Below are 24715 nucleotides of genomic sequence, written 5' to 3'. Positions count from 1 at the left end.
CTCAGGTGATGATCTCATGGGCCATCATGGGTCTCATGGTCACAGGATGGAGCCCTTGTTGGAGTCTGCTTGAAGAGTCTGTCCACCTACCCCTTCCCCCACCTTTGTATGCACTCATGTGCTTTGTCTCTGTAAAATAAATCTGGGGTGCCTGGGTGGCTCAGCTGGTTAAGCCTTAGGCTCAGGCCAGGATCCTGGAGTGCCAGGATTGAGTCCCGAATAAGGCAGCCTGCTCAGAAGGGAGTCTGCTTCTCCCTCTGACCTGCCCCCTTCTCATGTTCTCTCTCTCTAGCTCTCTCATTCTCTCAAATAAATAAATAAAATCTTTTTTAAAAATAATAAATCTTTCTTAAAAATGGATGTTAATATTCACCCTACAAGTAAACAACAGCTAACAATAAACAGCTGTGCAAGCAAACTGTTAAGTTTGAATAGGTGCTTTTGCCAGAAAACATTTGATAATTCAGTAATTTCAGTGAAAAAATTATATTTGTAATTCCTTTGTGGCTTTCATGCCTTTTTTCTTCTACCGTCTCATTCTAGTTCTTTTAAACTTAACTCCTATCCTTTTTTGTCTTTTTTGAGGAAAGAGCATAAAACATCTTAGTTTTTTGTTTCTCCGTTACTCTATAGGTATCAGTAGTGACCATTCTGCATCTACTTTATAAACCCTCAGCCTGATGATGAATCTCTAAATCAGTAATATTTTCTTGGTCAATAGTAATAGTACCAAGAAAGAGAAGACTTTTTTTTTTCCTGTCAAAATGACTGTTTGTCTTTATGACAGAATGTACATGGCTCTTGCATTTGCTAGTTTTAGTGTACTTTTACCTGAATGTATAAAAAATTAAAAGAATCTTAAACTAATTCGTATGTCTTTTTAGTGCAGTTATTATATATAAATAACATAAAAGATGATACAGTAGTATGAGGACATCAAATTCAAATCATTCAAAAAATCTATTAAAATTTTTCAGGAAAGTTGGTCTTCGAAGAAAAGGTGTTTTCTCAAAATGTTTCCCAGTCTTTGGTTGTCAGTAGCTGTAATTGGTATTTGATGGAGATAAAGATATATATTCATCTAAAGCTTTATTTCTGTATCCACAGACAACAAATGAAGTTGTTTTGGCTGTGGAGTTCCATCCAACAGATGCAAATACCATAATAACCTGTGGTAAATCTCATATCTTTTTCTGGACCTGGAGTGGCAATTCACTAACAAGAAAACAGGGAATTTTTGGGGTAAGGATCAGAATGTTGCAAGTTCATTTTAAAACTTTGATTTTTTTAATTGTTGAGTAAACAAACATTATGCCAAAGGAAAACTGAAAATTCTCTTTGTTTCATTGTAGAAATATGAAAAGCCAAAATTTGTGCAGTGTTTAGCATTCTTGGGGAATGGAGATGTTCTTACTGGAGACTCTGGTGGAGTCATACTTATATGGAGCAAAACTACTGTAGAACCCACCCCCGGGAAAGGGCCTAAAGGTATAGTATTCCCACATCAAAGTCCTCACTTTAAATGCACGTGTCTTGCTGTTGCCTTACTCCTCCCAATGCCTTTTGTTTTTAAGGTTTTTCATGATGATCTATTTTTAAAAATTAAATTCCTTACAGTTATTCACTGAACATATATAACCTACATTTGACTATACCCAGACTTTCCTTTTAGGAGGTTAATACAAAGTAGAGATGATAACAGTTATATGTTAATTTAAGCAGTGTAAAGATGAGGAGAGAAATTGTCCTGATCATTCGTGTTTTGTGAACCCATCACAGAAGAAATGATATGTAAGCTACACCATAATGAATGTACAAGACTTAAAAAAGATATGGAACCTTGATCCCAGTTTAGGGAAATAGTGCAAGTGAAGGCAGAAGGGTGGGTATGAATGTGAGGCATCCAGGATGTGAATCAGTTTGTAGAAGTTAACAGAGACAAGAGCTAGCCAATTTGAAGGAAATTCCATTTTATTTTATTTATTATTTATTTTATTTTATCTTTAAGACTTTATTTATTTTACAGAGAGCACAAGCAGAGCGAGCAGGAGAGGGAGAAGCAGGCTCCCCAGTGAGTAGGGAACCCAATATGGGGTTTGATCCCAGGACCCTGGGATCATGACCTGAGCCAAAGGTAGTCTCTTAACTGACTGAGCCACCCAGGTACCACAGAAAATGTGTTTTTAAAAATTGTAGTGTTTTATAATTCCTACTGTCAGTTTAATATATACTAAGTAATGGATAATTTAAGTAGGGATTAAGATGCAGAGTTTTTTGAGTTATACACAAGAATCCTTTAAACTGGTTGTTGAGCTCACCACAGTAGAAGAGTTAAGAGGCCAGGGGTCCTTAATCCCCCAGTTAGATAACCAAAAAAGACCCTCCAAGGATTACAGAAGTGAAATATAAAAAGAAAAAAGTTAACTCCCTCCCTGAAGAAGGGAGGAGAGTTTCCAGGATTATCAGTGCTGTGGAGAAGTCAAGAATAAAAACCAAGAATCGACCATTAGTAATTTGCAATATCAATAGAACAATAAGGCCCCCAAACATCTAAGTATAGTGCGGCCAGTCTCAAAATGGAGAATTTTGAGAATCCAAGATGAAAATGGAATGGGAAGTAGAGAGTTACTAGTGTCAGTAGTCTCTCTAAAGTTGCCTACAGCCTGAAAGTAAAATGGGAATTGCCGGTAAAGAAGAGGAGGCTAAAGAGAGATGAGAATACCTGGACTGGGCATATGAGGAAGAATTGTCCTTGAAGAAGAGCAAGAGCCTCCATCTTATTCTGAGACTGGAGCCTTAGGAGCTCAGATTCCTTATGTGGGTAAATGGGGAGTAGGGGGAGGGTCTTGCAGGATGACACTGATTTCAGTAAAGGCAACTCTCTTAAAGACTTGAAGTTTTTATTTTTAATGTATTGAAGAAGATTAGTAATGTAATAAAACATCACATAATCAGACTGTTACTTTAGAGTTCTACTTGTTGGAATTGGGATCCTCCTGAAACTTTTGTCTTATCTGTGGATATTGGACTTACAATAAATGAATAATAAAACCAAAACCTTATAAACTTAGAGGTATTATTTTCTAAATAATTAGTTATTAAAACTATCCTTACTGATTCTCAAGCCTGTTTCCAAAGATCTTAACAGCTGATGATTAGTAGTTATTTATAGTATAGTAAAAAAGAATGATAATCCTAGTTACCACATTTGTGGCACATTTCCTACCTTTCTCCTCCCTTTTTCCCAACATAGCAACAGACTAGAGGGTTCAGTCTCCCTTGAGCTGGGTCTGAGAATTTCTGTGAGGACAATGTGCATGTCCATGTTATAAAAATGGAAGAGAGGAGGGAAAAAGAATAAACTCATAGTTTGGTCCCCTTCTTTTTCTTACTATAGCCCATCTTCCCAGTCCTTGTAGTGGACCTTGGCATTTCTTTCTTTACCTCAAATTGGTTGTCCTCAGAAATGTAAATTCCTTTTTTTTTTTTTTTTTAAAGAATTTATTTGAGAGAAAGAGCGCTTATGAGAGACCACAAGCAGGGAGAGTGGCAGAAGGACAGGGACAGGGAGAGGGAAAAGCAGGCTCCCTGCTGAGCAGGGAGGCCAGTGCAGGGGCTCCATCCCAGGACCCTGGGATCATGACTTGAGCCGAAGGCACATACTTAACCAACTGAGCCATCCAGGTGCTGCAGTACATACATATATTTTTAAGTCCCATTTGCACCCAAACGCACAATCCACTTTGCCCTTTGCAATGATAGATGAAAAAATTAAAGGAACGGCACTGAAAATAGCCTTTTTTTCAACCCCGTTTTTCTTTACTGTTTAAGAAAAATAAAGCTGAAATAATATCCAGAGTACCGTGCTTCCTTCAAAGTAGAAGGTTATGAGAGAAGAATTAGAAACCTTGTTCTAAGATCAGTGGACTGGGAACAGAAAGAGATTCTTTATTAGCAGCAACAGGTTGTAGCAGCAGAAAGAAAACTAGCTAAACCAATCAGACTCTTGAGAATCCACAAGAAAAGTGGTGGAGGTTGACAGGGAACCAGCGTGGCGTTCCTGAGACATTCCCTCTGGGGAGTGGCAGAGCAGCACATACATCCTGGTTTCTCTAATTCATTCACCTCACCTTAAACACACTGAAACAACTCCCTTTGTCTCCCTGGAGTCTCTGCATTAAATTAGACTGTGGAAATCACCACAAATAACTTGTGAATAAGGGAATCCTTGTTTCTCTGCTTAGAAAGAAAGCCCTAATTTACGTGTCTGTCTTCCCCAGTAGACTTTCCCGGGACTAACACAATATCTGACATTTGGTACTAGCTGTTTAAAGATTATTTGTTAAACATTTCGTTAAGGGAATGACTTTAATCTTAACTTTGGGTGTTAGCGTAGGAATAAAAGTTGAGTGGTACTGATGAAAACTGTTTTCATGAAAATGTGGAATTTGTAGCCTTGTAGATTTCTTACGATTGTGCAGATTTTTATACTGTTATTTTGGGGATATATTCTACAGCAGTGTTTTCTATATCCATTCAGCTGAATTCCCAAGTTTGGTGGGTAAATTGGATAGAAATTAATTCTTTAGTTGTATTACCAATGATCCTGATCTCAATCACTGGCCATGCATCCTTTAGCTTCTTTTGTCTTGTTTAGGTTCAAAATTCACAAGAAGGATGGCAGTGGATTGAGGATTCTTTTTATTTATTTATTTATTTATTTATTTATTTGATAGTGATCACAAGTAGGCAGAGAGGCAGGCAGAGAGAGTGGAGGAAGCAAGCTCCCCGCTGAGCAGAGAGCCGGATGCGGGGCTCAGTCCCAGGACCCTGAGACCATGACCTGAGCTGAAGGCAGAGGCGTAACCCACTCAGCCACCCAGGTGCCCCTGGATTAAGGATTCTTAAGAAAAAAGAACAGTGATACTATCAACTACCTTTCCCACTCATCTCTATTTTCTTTTTCCTGGACTCATTTGCTCAGTATTAGAAATACGAGGAACAGCATTGTCTACCAAAACAGTGACTTAAATTGTTGACATATTATCCTCCAACACTAAGCAGAATTTGGGTGTAAATGTATCCTTCATTAGCCTTAATGCATGCTGAGATGGGAGGCAGGGAGAGGTCTTTATTTCATTTTTTTGTCTAAAAAACTTGTGGCTTTGCCTTTGTGCCAAGAAAATCTGCATGTGAACATACAGGAAATAGGAAATCTAATCTTTGTGAACTGTTGAGTACATGAAATGGACTGTGTTGTACTCTGCTATGATCCTGTTATGGGCAAACTTCCTAAGAATTTTGTTTCTTTCTGTACATTTCAGTGTTTCCGTTTGATGAATGTAGTGAAATAAATGTATAAGCTTAGATCAGAACACTCAAAGTTTCCATTTTTAAATTCTTGCCCAAAATTACAATAGATTGACCCGTTTTGCATATTCCCTAATATGTATTTCTGCATCCGTGGCTGGAAGCCTTTTCAACCAAAAATACTGTGATAGCATATCTGATAGAGGGACATTTTTGGATGGCAGAAGTATTATTTCATAAGTGATTCATAAAGAATACAGCATAATGATTTGATATATGTATGTTTGCCAAATGATTACCACAAATCTTTAGGATTTACTCTCTTTACCTGAGAAAGATCTCAGGATCTTTCAGTATACAATATAGTATTGTTAATTACAGTCACTGTACTGTACATTATTACATCCCCAGAAGTTGTTTATCTTATAACTGGATATTTCTTCCTTTTGACCATTGTCACCTGTTTCCCCCATCACCACCTCTGACAACCACCAGTCTGTTCTGTTTGTTCATTTTTTTTAGATTTTACTTGTGAGATCATATGGCATTTGTTTTTCTGTGTCTGACGTATTTCACTTAGCATAATACCCTCAAGGTTCATCCATGTTGTTACAAATGACAGGATTTCCTTCTTTTTTTATTCCGTTGTTTATATGTGTGTATTATTACATTTTCTTTATTAGTTCATCTGATGGTCAACACTTAGGTTGTTCCAGCATTTTCTGTTATCCTGTGAGTACAAGGTACTTATTTCTTACCTATATAAGGAAGTTCAGATTTTTCTTTTATGAAGTAATTCATAAGTTTTAAGTGGGGGGATTATAAGTTGAGAATATCACAAGATCATTAAATTTCCATTATTCTTAACTCTGCCAAATTCCTTTAAGGGACTAAGAAACACCATTTTAAATTCAAGGATAATTATTTTTCTTGGTAGGTATTTCAAACATGACTTAAATTGGAATGTCAGAAATATAGGCTTATGAGAAAGAAATCTTTGACCGATGGTTTGTTTTGTTGGTAAATACTATCTAAAGGGAACTTTGTTTAAATTTGAACATGTTTAAATTTGAAACACAGAAATTTTATCTCAATATTAGGTCCTCAGGAAATAAAGGTCATAGGGTAGGAAGTTTGGGAGTAGAAATGTCATGGAGCTGATACTACTAGATATTTTTATTCTTGATGGAGCATTTGTGTCTCAGATTTATTTCCGGCTTTCTAACATTCCATCATTCTAGAAAGATCTTAAGTGTTTAATAAGGTTGTCTTATCTGGAAGTATGGAAGACTGAATTTAAAACAGAAAAACTATTGCACTTTTCTACATTTTCATGGAGTCCATGAAAGTCCACATTTCTGCTTTTTGTAATTTCTTGGTTCCATGGTACTTTCAGACTCTCTTGTTGACTGTGCATTAGAAAGTAAGGCCTTTGCTCCCCTGCCCTGGCCAGCAATACTCTTTAAAAAGTTCATACTTCAGAGTGTCTGGATGGCTCAGTTGGTTAAGCGTCCAACTCTTGATCTCAGCTTAGGTCTTCATCTGAGGGTCATGAGTTTGAGCCCTACACTGGGCTCCACTCTGGGCGTGGAGCCTACCTAAGAGAAAAAGATTCACATCTCTCATATGTCTTTTCTCTCATGATTGATAATTGGCTGTCTGTCGTATTGGACACAGTTGTGGTATTCAGTGTTTAAAGTATTTTTAGGTCATAAATGTTGATGTGACCTGAGGCTGTTGATGTGAATAGCAAGTTTGTTGGAGTTCTGCTCCCAGCTCTGCACATTCGAGCAAGCTCTACTCCAAATCAGGCAAGCACTTTCCTTTCTCCCTACCAAATATACCCATCTCTTAAATATCTGTACCACTAGCTCCCTCACACTGAGTAATTTTTAGATTCTGCTGTAGCATTCTTTTTTCAAGGATACCAAGGCCCTACAAATTTCAGTTAATTTTTTAAATATAATGGTAGCTCAAATAAATATGTAAAAGTGAACAATCTCAGTGACAGCTTTATTGAGATGCAGTTCACAGACCAAAAATTCACCCTTTTAAAATATACAATAAAGTGATTTTTAGTACTTTCACAGAGTTATATACCTATCACTACTGCCTAATTTCTAAACATTTTATCACCCCCAGAATAAACTCTGGGCCCCTTAGCAATCATTTCCCATTTCTCCCTCCCTTCAGCCTCTAGCAACCATTTGTCTACTTTTGATCTCTGTGGAGATCTCTGTTTTGGACATTTCGTGTAAACTGAATCATACAATATATGGTCCTTTGTGACTGGCTTCTTTTATTGGAACCTTAGTGTTTTCAAGGTTCATCCATGTTGTGGCATGTATCAGTATCTCAATTCCTTTTTATGGCTAAATAATATTACATATTATGAACATATCATATTTTGTTATCCATTCTTCCATTGATGAACAATTTTAGAAAGTGATTTTTTTTCAGTTTTATTGAGATAAAACTGGCATATAATTTTGTGTACACTTAAGGTATATAACATAATAATTTGATTTGATGTATGTTTATATTGCAAAATGATGACCACAGTAAGTTTTGTTTATATCCATCACCTCATATAGTTAGATAATTTTTTTCCCAAAGATTTTATTTATTTATTTGACAGAGAGAGATAGAGATCACAAGTAGGCAGACAGGCAGGCTGAGAGAGAAGGGGAAGCAGGCTCTCTGCTGAACAGAGAGCCTGATGCAGGGCTCGATCCCAGGACGCTGAGATCATGACCTGAGCCAAAGGCAGAGACTTAACCCACTGAGCCACTCAGGCACCCCCAGATTTTTCTTTTGATGAAAACTTTTTTAAGACCTACTCTCTTAGCAGCTTAATTTTCAGATTTATAATACAGCATTGTTAACTGTAGTCACCATGCTGTGCGTTTAATTCCAAGAACTTTTTTATCTTATAACTAGAAGTCTGAACCTTTTAACCCTCTTCACCCATTTCTCTCAGTGAGTAAATTTTAAGCCTATAATTTTTTTTTATTATTCCAAGTGATTTAAGATCTACTTATTTACTTCGGCCATTTTTTTTTTTTTTAAGATTTATTTATTTGACAACAAGAGAGGGAACACAGCAGGGGGAGAGGGCGAAGCAGGCTTCCTGCCAAGCAAGGAGACCGATGGAGGGCTCAATCCCAGGACTCTGGGATCATGATCTGAGCCGAAGGCTGATGCTTAGCGACTGAGCCACCCAGGCACCCCACTTTGGCCATATTTAAACAAGGTGCTACCTTCCCATTTTTAACCTAGTAACTGATTCTACAAGGTATTTTCCAAAGAGCTTTTACCCTTGCTCTTCCAGCCTCACTAGCCAGATAAAGAGGTTCACTGAAGTAAGGTATCATGAATACCAAAGAAGGAGTTCTCAGGAAATGAAGTGGTTATAGTTTTTGTACTAAAATCTTACCCTTGCCCTTAAGAAAGAGGGTCTGATGGGTGCCTGGCTGCCTCTGTCAGAGCATGAAACTCCTGATCTCGGGGTCATGCATCTAAGCCCATGTTGGATGTGGAGCCTACTAAATAAATAAATAATATAAAGGAAAAAAGAGTATCTGATTACATATAAAATATACACACATATATACATACATAGCTGACCCTTGAACAAGATGGGTTTGAATTGCATGTGTCTACTCATATGCAGATTTTTTACAGTACTATAAATTTTTTTTTTTTTTAAGATTTTATGTATTTGAGAGAGAAAAAGCACAAGGGCAGGGGATGGGGGGAAGTGGCAGAAGGAGAAGGAGAGGTGAACTCCCTGCTAAGCAGGGAGCCTATTGTGGGGCTCAACCCCAGGACCAAGAGTGAAACTTAGCCAATTTGAGCGATCTGGGTGCCCCTCTTACAATTTTCTTAATAATATTTTCTCTAGGGATGCCTGGGTGGTTCAGTCCATTGAGCAACTGCCTTTGGCTCAGGTCATGATCTTGGAGTCCTGGGATCGAGTCCCACATCTGGGATCGCGTCCCACATCGGGGCTTTTTGGTTTACCACAGAGTCTGCTTCTCCTTCTGCCTGCTGCTCTCCCTTCTTGTGCTTTCTCTCTCTCTCTATGACAAGTAAATAAGTAAAATCTCTAAAAAATAATATTTTATCCTCTAGCTTTATTGGAAGAATATATATTTAATACATACAGCATACAAAATATGTTAATCAACTATTGTTATTATCGGTAAGGCTTCTTGTCAACAGTAGGCTATTAGTAGTAAGTTTAGGGGGAGTCTAAAGCTATACATTTTTGACTGTGCAGGGAGTTGGTACACCTAACCCCTGTATTGTTCAGTGGTCAGTTGTGTGTGTGTGTGTGTGTGTGTGTACGTGTGCATGTGTATGTATTTTGTTTTTTTAATGTCTACGTGGACTTTACTAAAAATATATTTTTATGGGCCTGCCTTGTTCCTTCCTGGGTAAAGTGCTATGGACATATAAGAAACCTGGGCTGTCATTCAGCCATCACATTGGTTCAGCCAGACCAGTTTTTAATACTTCTGTAGTTGATCAAAAGCCACTGTTCTAGGCTACTAGTGCCTATTTCCACCTCCGTACCTTTCCCAGTCCTCCATTTTTTAGCAAACAAAAGGGGCAGTCATTGGCAGAGCAGAGGGCCTCCACATGGACAGTGGTTATTTATTTATTTTTTATATTTTATTTATTTATTTGCCAGAGAGAGAGATAGAGCACAAGCAGGGGGAGAAGCAGGGAGCCTGACTAGGGGCTCAATCCCAGGACCCTGGGATGACCTGAGCCGAAGGCAGATACTTAACTGACTGAGCCACCCAGGTGTCCCAGCAGTGGTTATTAAATGTTAAATATTATGACTATTACCTCAGTAGGAAATGAAGACTTTTTGGAAAGCTTAAGGGAACATTGAAGACTTGTGTCCTCAGCTCTAAAATCAGAAGAGTAATACCTACCCTGCCTACCATGTAGGATGATTATAAGGGATAGTAAGTTCTGAAGCTAATGTATCCTCTGTTGTCTGTGGAATTATATCTTTTTGTAAGAATTATTTTGAAATGTTTTCAGAGTAACTGAATATCAATATAAATGCAAAAGGAGGACCTTTTGATTCTTCAGTCTGTAATTAAAATTTTCTTCCAAAAAGACACTAAAGTGATGGAAAATATCACTGGTGTTTTTTTTTTTCTCTCATCTTATTAGGTGTTTATCAGATCAGCAAGCAAATCAAAGCTCATGATGGCAGTGTATTTACACTTTGTCAAATGAGAAATGGGATGTTATTAACTGGAGGTGGGAAAGACAGAAAAATAATTCTGTGGGATCATGATCTGAATCCTGAAAGAGAAATAGAGGTAAGGATGAAAACGAAACATGAAAATTTTAACATGTTAAGTTTTCTAAGTGCTTGTCTTTCATCCCATAATAAGTTAACACACTTTCCTGGGAAACTGATGCACACTTTTTTTTTTTCTCAAAATTTTTTTGAATTTTTTAATAAACATATAATGTATTATTAGCCCCAGGGGTGCAGGTCTGTGAATCGCCAGGTTTACACACTGCACAGCACTCACCATAGCACATACCCTCCCCAATTTCCATAACCCTATCCGCCTCCCTACCCCCCCCCCCCGCCCCCGCCCCTGCCACCCTCAGTTTGTTTTGTGAGATTAAGAGTCTCTTACGGTTTCTCTCCCTCCCGATCCCATCTTGTTTCATTTATTCTTTTCCTAACTGGTGCACATTTTTATCATTTTATTCTCTCAGAAAAAGAAAAAGAAAGGAAAAAGGACCATTTATTAAACAAAATAATTGGAAAGAATAAATATACATATATATTATATATTGGGCAGACTAAGTAGTTTTTGTTTATTTCTGAGATTATCTTTTACTGATCTAAAAATATAACCATGCAGACTTTAAAATTCAGCAAACATTCATCAGATACAGTATCCACCTCTAAGGTATAAAAAATAACCAGTTTGAGGGACGCCTGGGTGGCTCAGTTGGTTAAGCGGCTGCCTTCGGCTCAGGTCATGATCCCAGCGTCCTGGGATCGAGTCCCACATCGGGCTCCTTGCTTGGCAGGGAGCCTGCTTCTCCCTCTGCCTCTGTCTGCCATTCTGTCCGCCTGTGCTCGCTCTCTCTCCCTCTCTCTCTGACAAATAAATAAATAAAATATTAAAAAAAAAATAACCAGTTTGATTATAAAACTTGAAAATAATCTTTTAAACAGTGGGCTTAATGATAATCACTCTCTGTGTATGTCTGCTTCATATCCTGCAACAAGTGTATCCACAACACCTGACAAGTATTCTGTGCTTGTGGGGAGTTTGCTACTTGCATTGAGGTCTCTGGAAGTAAAATGGTTAATAATAGCATTCTATAGGTCAGTGATTCTCAAAACAAGGGCAAATTTCACAGTTTAGTATTGCTGCTTCTTTTTTTTTTTTTTTTTTTGGTGATTTAAATTTTGAATTTATGCCGTTGTCAACACATAATGTGTTTTCCAGACAAAATCTTTTCTTTTTTTTTTTTTAAGATTTTTTAAATTTATTATTTATTTGTCAGAGAGAGAGCGAGGGAGAGCGAGCACAGGCAGACAGAGTGGAAGGCAGAGTCAGAGGGAGAAGCAGGCTCCCTGCGGAGCAAGGATCCCGATGTGGGACTCGATCCCAGGACGCTGGGATCATGACCTGAGCCGAAGGCAGCTGCTTAACCAACTGAGCCACCCAGGCGTCCCCAGACAAAATCTTTTCTTAAAAAAGAGGGTCCCAACAGTATAGTGCTCTTGGGTTTTATTTCCAAGAAGACAGACAAGAAGTTGAAAGAGTCACTTTATCACAACCTTAGGTTCATAATGAAAATGCCACTTCCTTTACTATTTCTTTTATTCACAGATAACTTTTATATCCTTTGTAATCAAAAGCTGCACCATCTGTTCATCCCCTTTGCCATTTCTAACATCAGTTTGGATTACCTTTGGACTTTAATTATTTGTGCTTTGAGGAGTCGCTTTGGGTCCTCCTTCATAAAGAAGAATTGCATTATTTCAGAGTCATTGCTTGGGCTTATTATCTTATTAATACACTATTCACTGAGGGTATAATGTGTAGTGCATTAAATGAGATTGATCTCCCAAGGAGTCCTATGAAAGATAGTTATAACACTTTGTAATATATTGCTTTTTAGTTAACAAATAAATCTCCCTTGTGTTATTCTTACATTTTTATCCTTACAACAATCAAGAATAGGTAGAGTATATATAATTATTTCCCCATATTATAGATAAATTTGTCTTCAGCTAAATGATGTAACCCAAATAACAACCAGTAAAAAACAAAACCAGACCACATTTTTATGTGGTCTAATAGAACTTTTTCCCCTACACCTAACTGAACTCTTGAAATCATATAAAATATAAATTAAATTGACTAAAGCAAAGAATGTTGATAATGCATTATAACTTCTGTATAATAAAATGTAATTGAGTAAATAAACTTCCTAGTATAATATTACCCTGTGACTTTCAGATTTGGAATTCTGCCATTTATTATCCCATAGTTGCTTATAGCTGTAAATGCAGTCTTCGGGTAGTAATTAATACATGTTATGTGTAGGGTGACTATAAATTTATTTTTTAGGTTCCTGATCATTATGGAACAATCAGAGCTGTAGCAGAAGGAAAGGCAGATCAATTTTTGGTAGGCACATCACGAAATTTCATTTTGCGGGGAACATTTAATGATGGCTTCCAAATAGAAGTACAGGTAAGATGTATGATCTTAACCATTAACTGAATATTTTTTTGATGCCCTCTGTTTCTTATAACAATGGGTCTATTTCATTTCAGGGTCATACAGATGAGCTTTGGGGTCTTGCCACACATCCCTTCAAAGATTTGCTCTTGACATGTGCTCAGGACAGACAGGTGTGCATGTGGAACTCAGTGGAACACAGGCTAGAATGGACCAGGCTCGTAGATGTGAGTAAAGCAAAATGTGATCATAATCCCCCCACGAAAACTGCCTAAACCGGCATTTGGGAGCAGCAAAGGAAAAAGGACTCAGCATTGGTTAAAACCAAGTGTGTAGTTTAGTAAAGTGGATGAGGTAAGGGGAGAATGTTTAGTCACGAAGTGTACATATATCCACTTTGAAGAAGCAAATTAGGGCAAAAGCTCAATTTTTCCGTTTCAGTAGAAAAAAGAAAAGATTTGACCTATTTGTGGAGGATTGTTACAGAAATGTTTGGGCCTCTGGTGGTGTTGCAGTTGGATTCAGTAAGCGCTGCTCACTAACAGACTCTACTATCTTCTTTTGGAGTTGATCTCTTACTGTATTTCCTCCCTACCCGACCCAGGCATCAGCCTTTTCTAGCCCAAAGGTGTATACACGTTCTTTGCAGACTAAAGAACTGTATACATGTTTGTTGTTATTATCCTTATTGTTCCACTGCCTAGCCAAAAGCTGGCTGTCCTTTTCCCTTGCCACTTTGCCAACATACCCCTTCCTGCTCTGAAATTCTTTTTCCTCTCATATCAATGTGATATTTTTCACTGGCTACAAGAAAGTTGATCAGAACTCCATGTTAATATGAAACCAATTATTTTCAAATGTTTTTGCCACTATTCCCATAGATCTAGGGAGACTTTCACATGTACTCCCCAACAGCTGTCTGTCTCTCTTCTAGGAACCAGGACACTGTGCAGATTTTCATCCAAGTGGCACAGTGGTGGCCATAGGAACGCACTCAGGCAGGTAGGGTCTTGAAGGGAAATGTGAGCTGAGTAATCTGAAGTGGTGGGATGTTTAATCTTTATTCAAGAATGTTCTCAATCTGATTTAGAGGACTAATCTTTTTAAGTGGCACACGAATATGCTTGTTGCTCTCATCTGTTATGTAGCCTCATTCATTTGTTCAGTGATTATTTCTTGAGCACCTGCCATTTGTTAGGCCCTACTGTGGGCATTCAGGCTACATCAGCGTGCAGAACAAAAATCCCTGCCCATGGGGAGCCCACATTTTTAGTGTGTGGGTGGAAACAGGATAAAAAATAAATATTCTATCTAAGTTAGAAAATGTTTAAAGCCATGAGGGTGGTGGGGGTGGGACACTGAGCCAGAGGGTTTGGGAGGGTGTGCAGTTGTAAAAGATAAGAGTGATTAGGATAGGCTTCATTCAAAAGGCGATATAGTTCAGCCAACTTGAACCCTCCTTTGTAGAATTTTTTATGGTGTCAGAAAGTTTCTCTCCTCATTTTCTTTTAGGGAACGGAACTGAAACTGAAATAACCCAGTCGAGCTTTTATAAATCATTTTTTCTTTAGCCTTTGTCATCCTTTTCTTTTAATGTTACACAGATAGGTTATAAAGGTATATTTTCTGAAATTGTTACTAATTACTTGTCTTTACAGACCTTATACAGTACCTTTCTAAGGTTATTAAGTAACACATATTTATTATCTGTATTTTTAATAGAGTTCTTTTTATTGCCTCTGATAGGAAATAGACTTCATCCATAAATAATTTATTAAAAAGGCAGAAGGAAAATATGAAGTAAATTTCCAAAAGTTAAACCTGTAGAAAATGTGGAGTGCTGATTTCTGATGAGGTGAAACTATTGTGAACACAATATAAACACTTTTGTTTATATGACAGATATTTCAAATCAGTTCATTTAAATCTTAATTTAGTCATTTGGAGTTTTTTAATAGCAAGTATTTCCTTTTGGTTGTTGGATACAAAAGAACACCTCTAGAAAATCGAAACACTCAAGTTCCTTCTATACAGCATTACAAAATCTAGAATCATGAAGGGATGCCTGGGAGCTCAGTCATTTAAGCATCTACTCTTGAGCTCAGCTCAGGTCTTAATCTCAGGGTTGAGTTCCAGCCCTGTGTTGGACTCCACACTGGATGTGGAGCCTACTTTTTAAAAAAATGATGAAAAAAACAGGTCTCTAGTGATAAACTTTGAAACATGGATGCTATTTGATTGAGTCTAAAATAGAATTTTAGAATTAGACTGCTAGGGAGGGAGAGAGTAATTGGTGAAAACTTGGAAATATTGACAGTGTTACTATCTCAGATTTCTCCAAAATGCACGTTGTTATTAGATTATTACTTCAACTTAGGTGTATGTCAGGTCACTTTGTAGGATTTGAAGGGAATTATTTTCCCTTTTACAAAAAAAGTGTTAAGCACATTAAAAGCAACCTGAACTAAAGTATTAAACTTGTTTCCAGAAAACCACAAATGAGTTCACTTCAGTCTGTTTTTGTGTAGGTGAGCAAATACCACAAATGCTGAGGTTAAGACTAATTATTTTTATTTATCTCATTTATATATATTTATTTATTTATAAATATGTATTATATATTTTTATTTATATAGCTTATTAGTTATTTTTATGTATTTCTTTAAACTTTCATAAGAGTGCAACAAAATATTCATTGATCTCTCCATTGCACAGACAGAAAACCAAGACCCATAGAGCTTACCACTTGTGATTGAGCTAGGATTTGAACTCAGATTCTATATGGTTCCAAAGCTGATTGATTACTTTCCACTACTCCATTAATAGTCTTTGACATGTGCTTATGGTGTTGGTAGCATTACTTAGAAATATTGTAAGGAAAGTTTACCTTTGAAGGTTAAATCACTGCTGACATACTTTAGAAACATTTACTATATATACAAAGGAATGAAACACTGAATAGAGTGCAAGGGCTAGAGGTATTTGGATCATTAAGACACACCGCTTCATTCAGTGAAGCTGTGTGTGTGTGTGTGTGTGTGTGTGTTTGCACGTGTGCATGTAGCTGCAAAGTCATAATGAATAAGCTTAGAATGAAAAGTCACTCACTCAGTTAACAGGACTTAAAGCCAGTCGTTTCCTCTTGGAGTTGTGAGTAGGAAACACCTTATAAGTGAGAGTGATGTGATAACTAAATACAAGGTGATGGACGTTATTTAGAACCGAGGGGAGATGTAGTTATCCATGTTCATTCTATCCATTATTCCTGTCTTTGGTTTCGCATCTGGTTAGATTGTATTGATTCTTGGAGAACTTTCTCATTTATTTTTATTTTTTACATGGGTTTGTGAATACCTGGTTTGTAGTGTCTGAAACTGAAAATTCCTCAGTGTAGCCATTCAGATATATTATCACTGACCCCTCATTGTAAAAAAAAAAGTCACACTTAAGACAAGGAAATTTTTTTTTTTTAAATATAGTGCAACACATGTCCAAATTGTGCATGATCTAGAAAAGGTGACTAGCAAAATGTTTAAAGATCTTTTTATGTCCAAATCTAGAAATGTATTTCTTGGAATCAAGAAGTAAACACAAGTATAAATTGTCACAATGATAAATAAAATTGTCATTTAAAATAATGTATCACTACTATAATTTCTAAGGGAAAGAAACATATAGCCCTAAGTGGACGTAGTTCTTTCTTAACATGCCGATCCTCACATAATAAAAGATTATTTTTAACAGCTTTATTGAGATATATACCAGAAGTTATTCATTTGAAGTATATAATTAAGTAGTTTTTAGTAAGTTCACAAGCTTTATCCCAAGCTAATTTCAGAATATTTTCATTAACACACACAAAAAAACCCTATACGCATTGGTAGTCACTCTTCATTACCCTCACCCATTTCCCCAAACCCTGGGCAACTGGTCTTTCTGTTTCTGTAGATTTGCCTATTCTAGAAATTTCATATAAATAGACTCTTATAATAAGTGATCTTTTGTGACTAGCTTCTTTGACCTAACTTTCATATACACATTTTTGCGAGGACATGTTTTCAACTCTTCCTGAGCATATACCAAGGAGTAGACTTGCTGAGCTCTTAATAATCAAATTGTTTTCCACAATAGCTACATTTTACAACTCCACTAGCAAAGTATAAGGGATCCAATTCCCCCACATGTTCACCAGCACTTGTCATTGTCTGTATTTTGAGTATAGCCATCCTAGTGAATGTGAAATGCTTTTTCATTGTAGTTTTGAGTTGCATTTTTTTGATGGTGAATGATGTTATCTCTTAACACTTGGATAGCCTTTTTAGGAAATGTCTATTCAATCCTATGCCCATCTTTGAACTGGTTTTGTCTTTTTATTGTTGAGTTGTAAGGATTCTTCATGGATTCTGGATGTAGTACCTTATCAGATATGATTTGCACAGTATCACAACCTTGATTATTGTAGCTTTGTGGTAAATTTTGAAATTGGGAAATGTGAGTCCTCCAATCTCCAGCTTTGCCCTTTTTGAGGTTGTTTTGAATATCCAGGATCCTTTAAATTTCCACATGAATTTTAAGATTAGTTTTGGCAGTTTCTATGAAGAAGCCAGCTGGCATTTTGATAGGGTTTTTGTTGTTGTTTTTTTTTTTTTAGTTAAATCAATTTGGGGAATGTCAGTATCTTAACAGTATTAAGTCTTTCAATTTATGAACAGGAAATTTTTTTCCATTTATTCACATCTTCAGTTTCTTTCAAAAATGTTTCTAGTTTTTACATTTTTATTCCAGTTAGTTAACATACAGTGTAATAATTGTTTCAGACATACAATTCAGTGATTCAGCACTTCCGTATAACACTCAGCCTCGTTACAAGTGTATTCCTTAATTCACCCCCCATCTGCCTCCCCCTTTTAAAGCAGTTTGTTCTCTATAGTTTATTGGTTTGACCCCCCTTCTTTTTTCCCTTTGTTCATTTGTTTTGCCTTTTCTTTTTAAAGATTTATTTATTTACTTGAGAGAGAGAGAGTGAGCTCGCACTCACACACACAACCCAGGGGAGAAGCAAAGGAAAGGGAGAAACCCAAGCCACCTCCCCACGTGGGACTGATCCCACAACACCAAAATTATAACCTCAGCAGAGATCAAGAGTCAGAATTTTATTTTTTGAAGATTTTACTTATTTATTTATTTGAGAGAGAGACTATGAGATGGAGGAGGGTCAGAGAGAGAAGCAGACTTTCCACTGAGCAGGGAGCCCGACTTGGGACTTGATCATGGGACTTAATCATGGGACTGTGGGATCATGATCTACGATGAAGGCAGTCTCTTAACCGACTGAGCCACCCAGGAGCCCTGCTGTTTTGTTTCTTAAATTGACATGTGAGCCTGGGTGGCTCAGTGGGTTAAAGCCTCTACCTTTGGCTCAGGTCATGATCCTGGGACCATGGGTCCTGGGATCAAGCCCTGCATCAGGCTCTCTGCTCGGTGGGGAGCCTGCCTGCCTCTGCCTACGTGTGATCTCTGTCTGTCAAATAAATAAATAAAATCTTTAAAAAAAATAAATTGATATGTGAGTTAAATCATATGGTATTTATCTTACCTGATTGACATATTTCACCTAGCATAATACTCCCTAGCTCCACCCATGTTGTTGAAAAACGAGATTTCCATCTTTTTATGGCTAAGTAATATTCCTGTGTGTGTATCATATCTTCTTTACCCATTCATCAATCAGTGGACACTTGGGCTGTTTCCATAATTTGGCTATTGTAGATAATGCTGCTGTAAACATTGGAGTGCATGTGTCCTTTTGAATTAGTATTTTTGTATTCTTTGGGTAAATACCTAGTAATGCAATTGCTGGATCATAGGGTAGTTCTTATTAAATTTTTGAGGAATCTCCATACCATTTTCCAGAGTGTCTGCCCCAGTTTGCAGTTCCAGTAACAGTTTAAAGAATTTCCTTTTCTCCATACTTTACCAACACCTGTTCTTACGTTGTTGATTTTAGCCATTCTGACAGGTGTAAAGTGATAATTCATTATGGTTTTGCTTTGTATTTCCCCAATGATCTGTAATGTTGAGCATCTTTTCATGCATCTGTTGACCATATATAATGTCAGTCTTTGGAAAAATTTATGCCCATTTTTTAAGTGGATTATTCACTTTTTTTTTAAATCAGATATGTCATTTGCAGGTATCTTCTCCATTTCAAAGGCTGTCTTTTAGTTTTGTTGATTGTTTCCTTTGCTGTGCAAAAGCTTTTTATTTTTATCAAGTCCCACTAGTTTATTTTTGCTTTTGTTTCTCTTGGCCTCAGGAGACACATCTAGAAAGAAATTGCTATGGCTTATGTCAGAGGTTACTGCCTGTGTTCTCTAGGATTTTTATGATTTCAGGTCTCATATTTGGGTCTTCAACCCACTTTGAATTAATTTTTGTGTTTGGAGTAAGAAAGTGGTCCAGTTTCTTTCTTCTGCATGCAGCTGTCCAGGTTTCTGTCCATTTGTTGAAGAGACTTACCCATTGGGTAGCCTTTCCTGCTTTGTCAAGGATTAATTGACCATTGTGTTATAGGTTCATTTCTGAGTTTTCTGTTCTATCCCATTAATCTGTATGTCTGATTTTGTGCCAGTATCATACCATTTTGATCACTACTACTTTGTAATTTAACTTGAAGTTGGGAATTATGATGCCTCCAGCTTTCAAGCTGTTTTTACTTTTTAGGGTACAAATTTGCACATCTGTTGAATTTGTACCTAAGTATTTCATTCTCCTGATACCATTTTAAATGAAATTGAGAAAACAGTTTCATTTTCAGAATATTTATTGTTATTGTATATAAATATAACTGCTTCTCCTCTGATCTTGTATCCTGCAACTTTGCTAATAAGCTCATTTCTCCTAATAGTTTTTTAGTGGACTCCTTAGGATTTTCTGTAGGCAGGAAGACTGTGTAATCTACAAATTGTTTTCTTTCCAATCGGAATGATTTTTTTTTTCTTGTCTAATTGTCCTAAGTAGAAGAACGTCAAGTACAGTAGTTAATAGTGGCAAGAGTGGTCATCCTTATCTTATTCTCTATCTTAGAAGGAAAGCCTTTCACTACTAAGTATAATGTTATTTATAGGTTTTTCATAGATGCTGCTTATCATGTTGAAGAATTTTCCTTCTAAGTTTGTTGAGAATTTTTAATCTTGAAAGAGTTTTAGATTTTGTCACATCCAATCCTTTCTTGGTCTATTGAGATAACATTTTTTGTCCTTTATTAATACAGAATAGTGCTGTTTTTAAGATGTTAACCTTGTGTTCTTGAGGTAAATCCTACTTGGTCATGGTATATATGTTTTATATGTTGCCATGTTCAGTTTGTTCATATTTTGTTGAAGATATTTGCACCCCTGGGCCTCCTGGGTGGCTCAGTCCTTCTGCCTTCAACTCAGGTCAGGATCCTGGGATTGAGCCCCATATGAGGCTCCCTGCTCTTCGGGAAGCCTACTTCTCCCTCCCACTCCCCCTGCTTGTGTTCCCTCTCTCGCTGTGTCTCTAATAATAGATTTATAAAATCTATTTAATAAATAATAAAAATAAAATCCCTTAAAAAATGATTTTTTGCATCTATATGCATAAAGGATATTGGTCTATAGTTTTCGTGTGATGCCTTTGCCTGGTGTTGGAATTAGGTAATAAGCATATAAATGGATAAAAGTTAGTACGTACTAGTATTGTTAATCATTAGTTACCAAAATCTTAGATCTAACAAATCAGTAACTATAAATCATTTAATTAATAAATTACACTTAGGCACCATAACCTCACGTGTGATTTTCAAATATAACATTCTCTCGTTTTTTTTAATTGAAATACAATTAACATACAGTGTTACCAGTTTTATGTGTACAACATAATGATTTAATAATTCTGTATATTACTTGGTGCTCATCAAGAGAACTGTACTCTTGATCTTGTTTATCCTTTTTACCCCATCCCTCTGGAAACCACCAGTCCTCTATACCTCTGTATTTAAGAGTCTGTTTATTTGTGTGTGTTTTTTTTTTTTTTTTTTTCTTTGTTTCTTAAATTCTCCATGAGCAAACTCATGGTATTTGTCTGTCTCTGATTGACTTACTTCACTTAGCATTATGTCCTCTGGATCCATCCATGTTGTTGCAAATAGCAAGATCTCTTACTTTTTTTATGGCAGATTAATATTCCATTGTATATTTACCATATCATCTTGTTTTTTAAAAATTAGGCTTCTTGATGGGATTTGAAGTTTTTCATAAAGATATGTGTAAACCTGAACTGCTATGAATTTGAAAGTTTATAATCTCTGAATTGTTAAAAATACATTATGCTTGATTTTTCCAAGACCCCAGTTGATCATCCTTCCCCTTCAAATTTCTTGAAACCAGTTTCCCTAAAGGCACTTAATCTATATAGCAGCCCCAGACCTCAGAGGAACCACAGATATATTTACCATCCCATCAGGATACTAGGTCTATATCATCTCAGAATTCTCTAAGCACCTTACACAAAACTTTACTCTGGTCTTGTCTGGACCCAGTTCTGTTTTCAAGCCAACAGAGTTTTTGCCATTTTATAGGCTGGTAAATGGAGGTTAGACACCTGAAATTAGAGAAATCAGTGGGCCGGAAGTGATGATGAGAATAAAAAGCAAGATTAATGTTGGAAATTGTTTCAAAGAAAGAAATCCATCAAATCAAGTCAGTATATGGAACATACTATATATAATATATATATGGATAGAAAGGGTAGTGGACAGACCGAGAGAGGTGACTTCAAAAAAGATCCCAAAGTTTCTGGTCTGCAGTGATGGTGACAGCTTTGACAAGGAAGCAGGCTGGGGAAGTGAGCCTGGTGAGTGAGTAAAGAATTTAGTTGTTGACATGGAATCATAAAATCCTAGACCTGGAGAGAGTCAAGTGATAAGGCTCAACTCCACAATTTTGATGGTGACGGTCACTTAAGCAAACCAACAGTGTAGCTAAAGTACTATTGACTATAAAATTCTGAGTCTAAGAAATGCTCCTGCTGTTCAAAAGGAGCAGTAATCAAAGACATATTAGCATTAGCTGAGACTTTTCTTTGACATAATTAGAAGAGAAAGCTTCTAATTAGAAAAGAATAGCTTTTTCTCTCTGTAATTTGGTGTTAACTTGGCCCATGGGTACTTCTGAGTTCATTTCCCATTGTGCACAGTGTCTTTGAACTCCATCAGCATGAATCTCCCTGAGTTCTGTCCTGTTACAAGTTCAGTTCTGAGTCACTCTTCAGATGCTGATTGAGTTCCAGCAACTTGTAAAGCACTGAACTAGATGCCGTGGGTAGCACAAAGAAGTTATGAGATTTGGTCCCAACCCTAAGTAGATCGTAACCTAATTAGATACTACGTAAAGGGTAAAGAACGTATCCTATTATAGTGTAATAGTACTTGAGTAAACAGGCACTAATGCTTAAAGATCAACAGAGAAATTACGGTGAGTGTGAGGTAATTACAGTGAGTGTGAGGTCAGAAAATGCTTCACAGGGGAGGGATTGGTCCTGCCTTGAAGTTCTTGGATCTTGAAGAAGCAGTGAAGAGTCAGGAGTTCATATTAAGCAGGAGGAATAGATTGAGCAAATGTGGGAAACTATGAGCTAACTGGATTAGCACATTACTAAATTCTTCTTGATACCTGAACAGAGGAATCCAAACTTGTTAGCCTGGCCTTGAAAAGCTCATTAAAAATCTTTCTGTCACCACTCCAGCTAGAATGATCAAGTTGCCATCCTTCATATATATGCCAACCTTTTTTGTAGTTTCTTGTCTACTGCTCACTACCTGTTTATTTCTTGCCACATTTGATGTGACGAAATCCTAGACCACTCATCTCCTCTGTGATTACTCCCTGCTCCGAGACTTCATAATCCTTATAACTTGTGTAATTCATATTACTTTGAACTGTTTACCACTTTATGAACTCACTCCTTCTCCCCAGTTAGATTATAAATTCTTCTGTCTCCTTGGCTAACTCCTTTTTTCTCTTTGGATCCCTAAATGTTAATGTATCTCAGAGGCCTAGGAAGAGCACTTTCTATGGAATCATACCCTTCTCTTGTGTGATATTAGTGAAAAGCACAAGGGCCAGAAGCTCTCTGAACTAATGACGTGGTTGATAACTGGTCAGATGTTTTGAAATCAGAGCATTGTGATGTTTTTATTTGTAAAATAAGAGGGGTTTACTAGGCTTCTCTTTACCCTGTTTTGACTTTACATTTTTCTGATATAAATTATTCCTGTTCTTATAAGACAATCATAAGGAAGGGGGGAATGGCACAGGGCAAGTGGGAGGGGGTGGTTTACAAACCTGCCGCCCAGAGGACACACTTTATATTATGATGATTATTTTTTAACTCATTATAAAAATCTATATATTCACTTAGGGACTTTAAAATATCATACTTTCCATCTCTAAAATCTTGATTCTTTTCTTGTGACCAAAGAAATCAATATAGTATCTTTTTAGAAAGTCAAGAGAAATGATGGTACTAGGCTTTGGTACTTGACCCACAAGTCAAAGTAATTTAAATATATCACTAAACATTTCCCCTCTGTGTTACTGAGCAATTACATTTAGAAGGATGCATTAGGTCCTTTAGGCCTGGTAATGATCCAGATTATCTTAAAGCAGAAGTTTGGTTCCAATATATATATTCTGGACTGAAATAAGAACATACTTCAACACCATGATGAAACTTAAATATTTATTTCTCGAAAATTCCCTTTGCTAGAGGATTTGTTGTCTTCTACAGACATTTGTTAGAGACAGTGGTCCTGAGCCCAGAAGTCTTTTCTGAAGCTAGAACTTAATTCTTGCAATGGAGAGTGGGAACTTTAAAATTATTACTGGAGTCCCTCTGAAGTTAGGTACTTCTTATAACAAAGTTATTGAATTATTACTAAAAATTCTTGATTAAAATAGGATTAACCTCTAATATATAATTAAAGAACTAGAAAAAGTAGGCAGGTTTTTTTTTTTTTGGAGGGTTTTCTTTTTTATAGCTACCATTTCTTATCAGTCAACAATTCAGAGTTTCAGGTTTCTACATGTTACACCAACAGATATTCTAGGGTTTGTTGTGGGTTTTGTTTTGTTTACTGCTTTTTAAGGGAATTTCCAGAAAGAGAAAATTATTTGTCATTTTCCCAGGAAGATTAAATTGACTTGGAAACAGTTTTAAAACAGTAGTTTGGGGTCAGGGGGAACAGTAGTTGGGGCTCTCCTGATAGAAAATGGTATTTTTTCAAATGCCTAAGATAATAAAGTTTCCATAAATTCATTAAAAACTTGACATCTGATACCTACAGAGTGGCACTGTACCTCGTTGTTCTTTAGGTCTGTCTAATCATTCTGGGTTGGAATATTTTGTACCCTTAATTCTGAAAAGGCAGTTCACTTGGCATCAGCTTTGGTATTTCTTGCCTCAGAGGAGTTTAACAATGTTAGCCATAAAAATTGATTAATAAATTACATTCTCAGAAGAAACGTATAATCTACGGGTACTCTCCAGTTGTAGTAAAGTAATACACCTTGTGAAATGGAAAAATCACTAGACATACAGCATAGAGCTTCTTAGTGCCAGCTTCCTGCTGTTGG

The 24715-nt window shown here is 36.7% G+C and overlaps 1 protein-coding gene across 5 annotated transcripts in view; it reads left to right on the top strand.

Annotated features, from left to right (window-relative positions):
• EML4 (EMAP like 4) overlaps nt 1–24715 on the top strand; it is a 157488-nt gene that overhangs the window by 113239 nt on the left and 19534 nt on the right. For all 5 annotated transcript variants that reach the window (XM_032352855.1, XM_032352854.1, XM_032352853.1 and 2 more), the window contains 6 exons: nt 1108–1242; nt 1353–1488; nt 10504–10655; nt 12945–13070; nt 13154–13285; nt 13993–14060. In XM_032352855.1, the coding sequence (XP_032208746.1) occupies nt 1108–1242; nt 1353–1488; nt 10504–10655; nt 12945–13070; nt 13154–13285; nt 13993–14060 (749 nt within the window). The remainder of the gene's footprint in view (nt 1–1107; nt 1243–1352; nt 1489–10503; nt 10656–12944; nt 13071–13153; nt 13286–13992; nt 14061–24715) is intronic.

The sequence above is a fragment of the Mustela erminea genome, chromosome 7, assembly GCF_009829155.1.
Source record: "Mustela erminea isolate mMusErm1 chromosome 7, mMusErm1.Pri, whole genome shotgun sequence".
In the NCBI taxonomy this organism is placed as follows: Eukaryota; Metazoa; Chordata; class Mammalia; order Carnivora; family Mustelidae; genus Mustela; species Mustela erminea.
The sequence above is the reverse complement of the archived record's forward strand: the minus strand, read 5'-3'. Positions and strand labels throughout refer to the sequence as shown.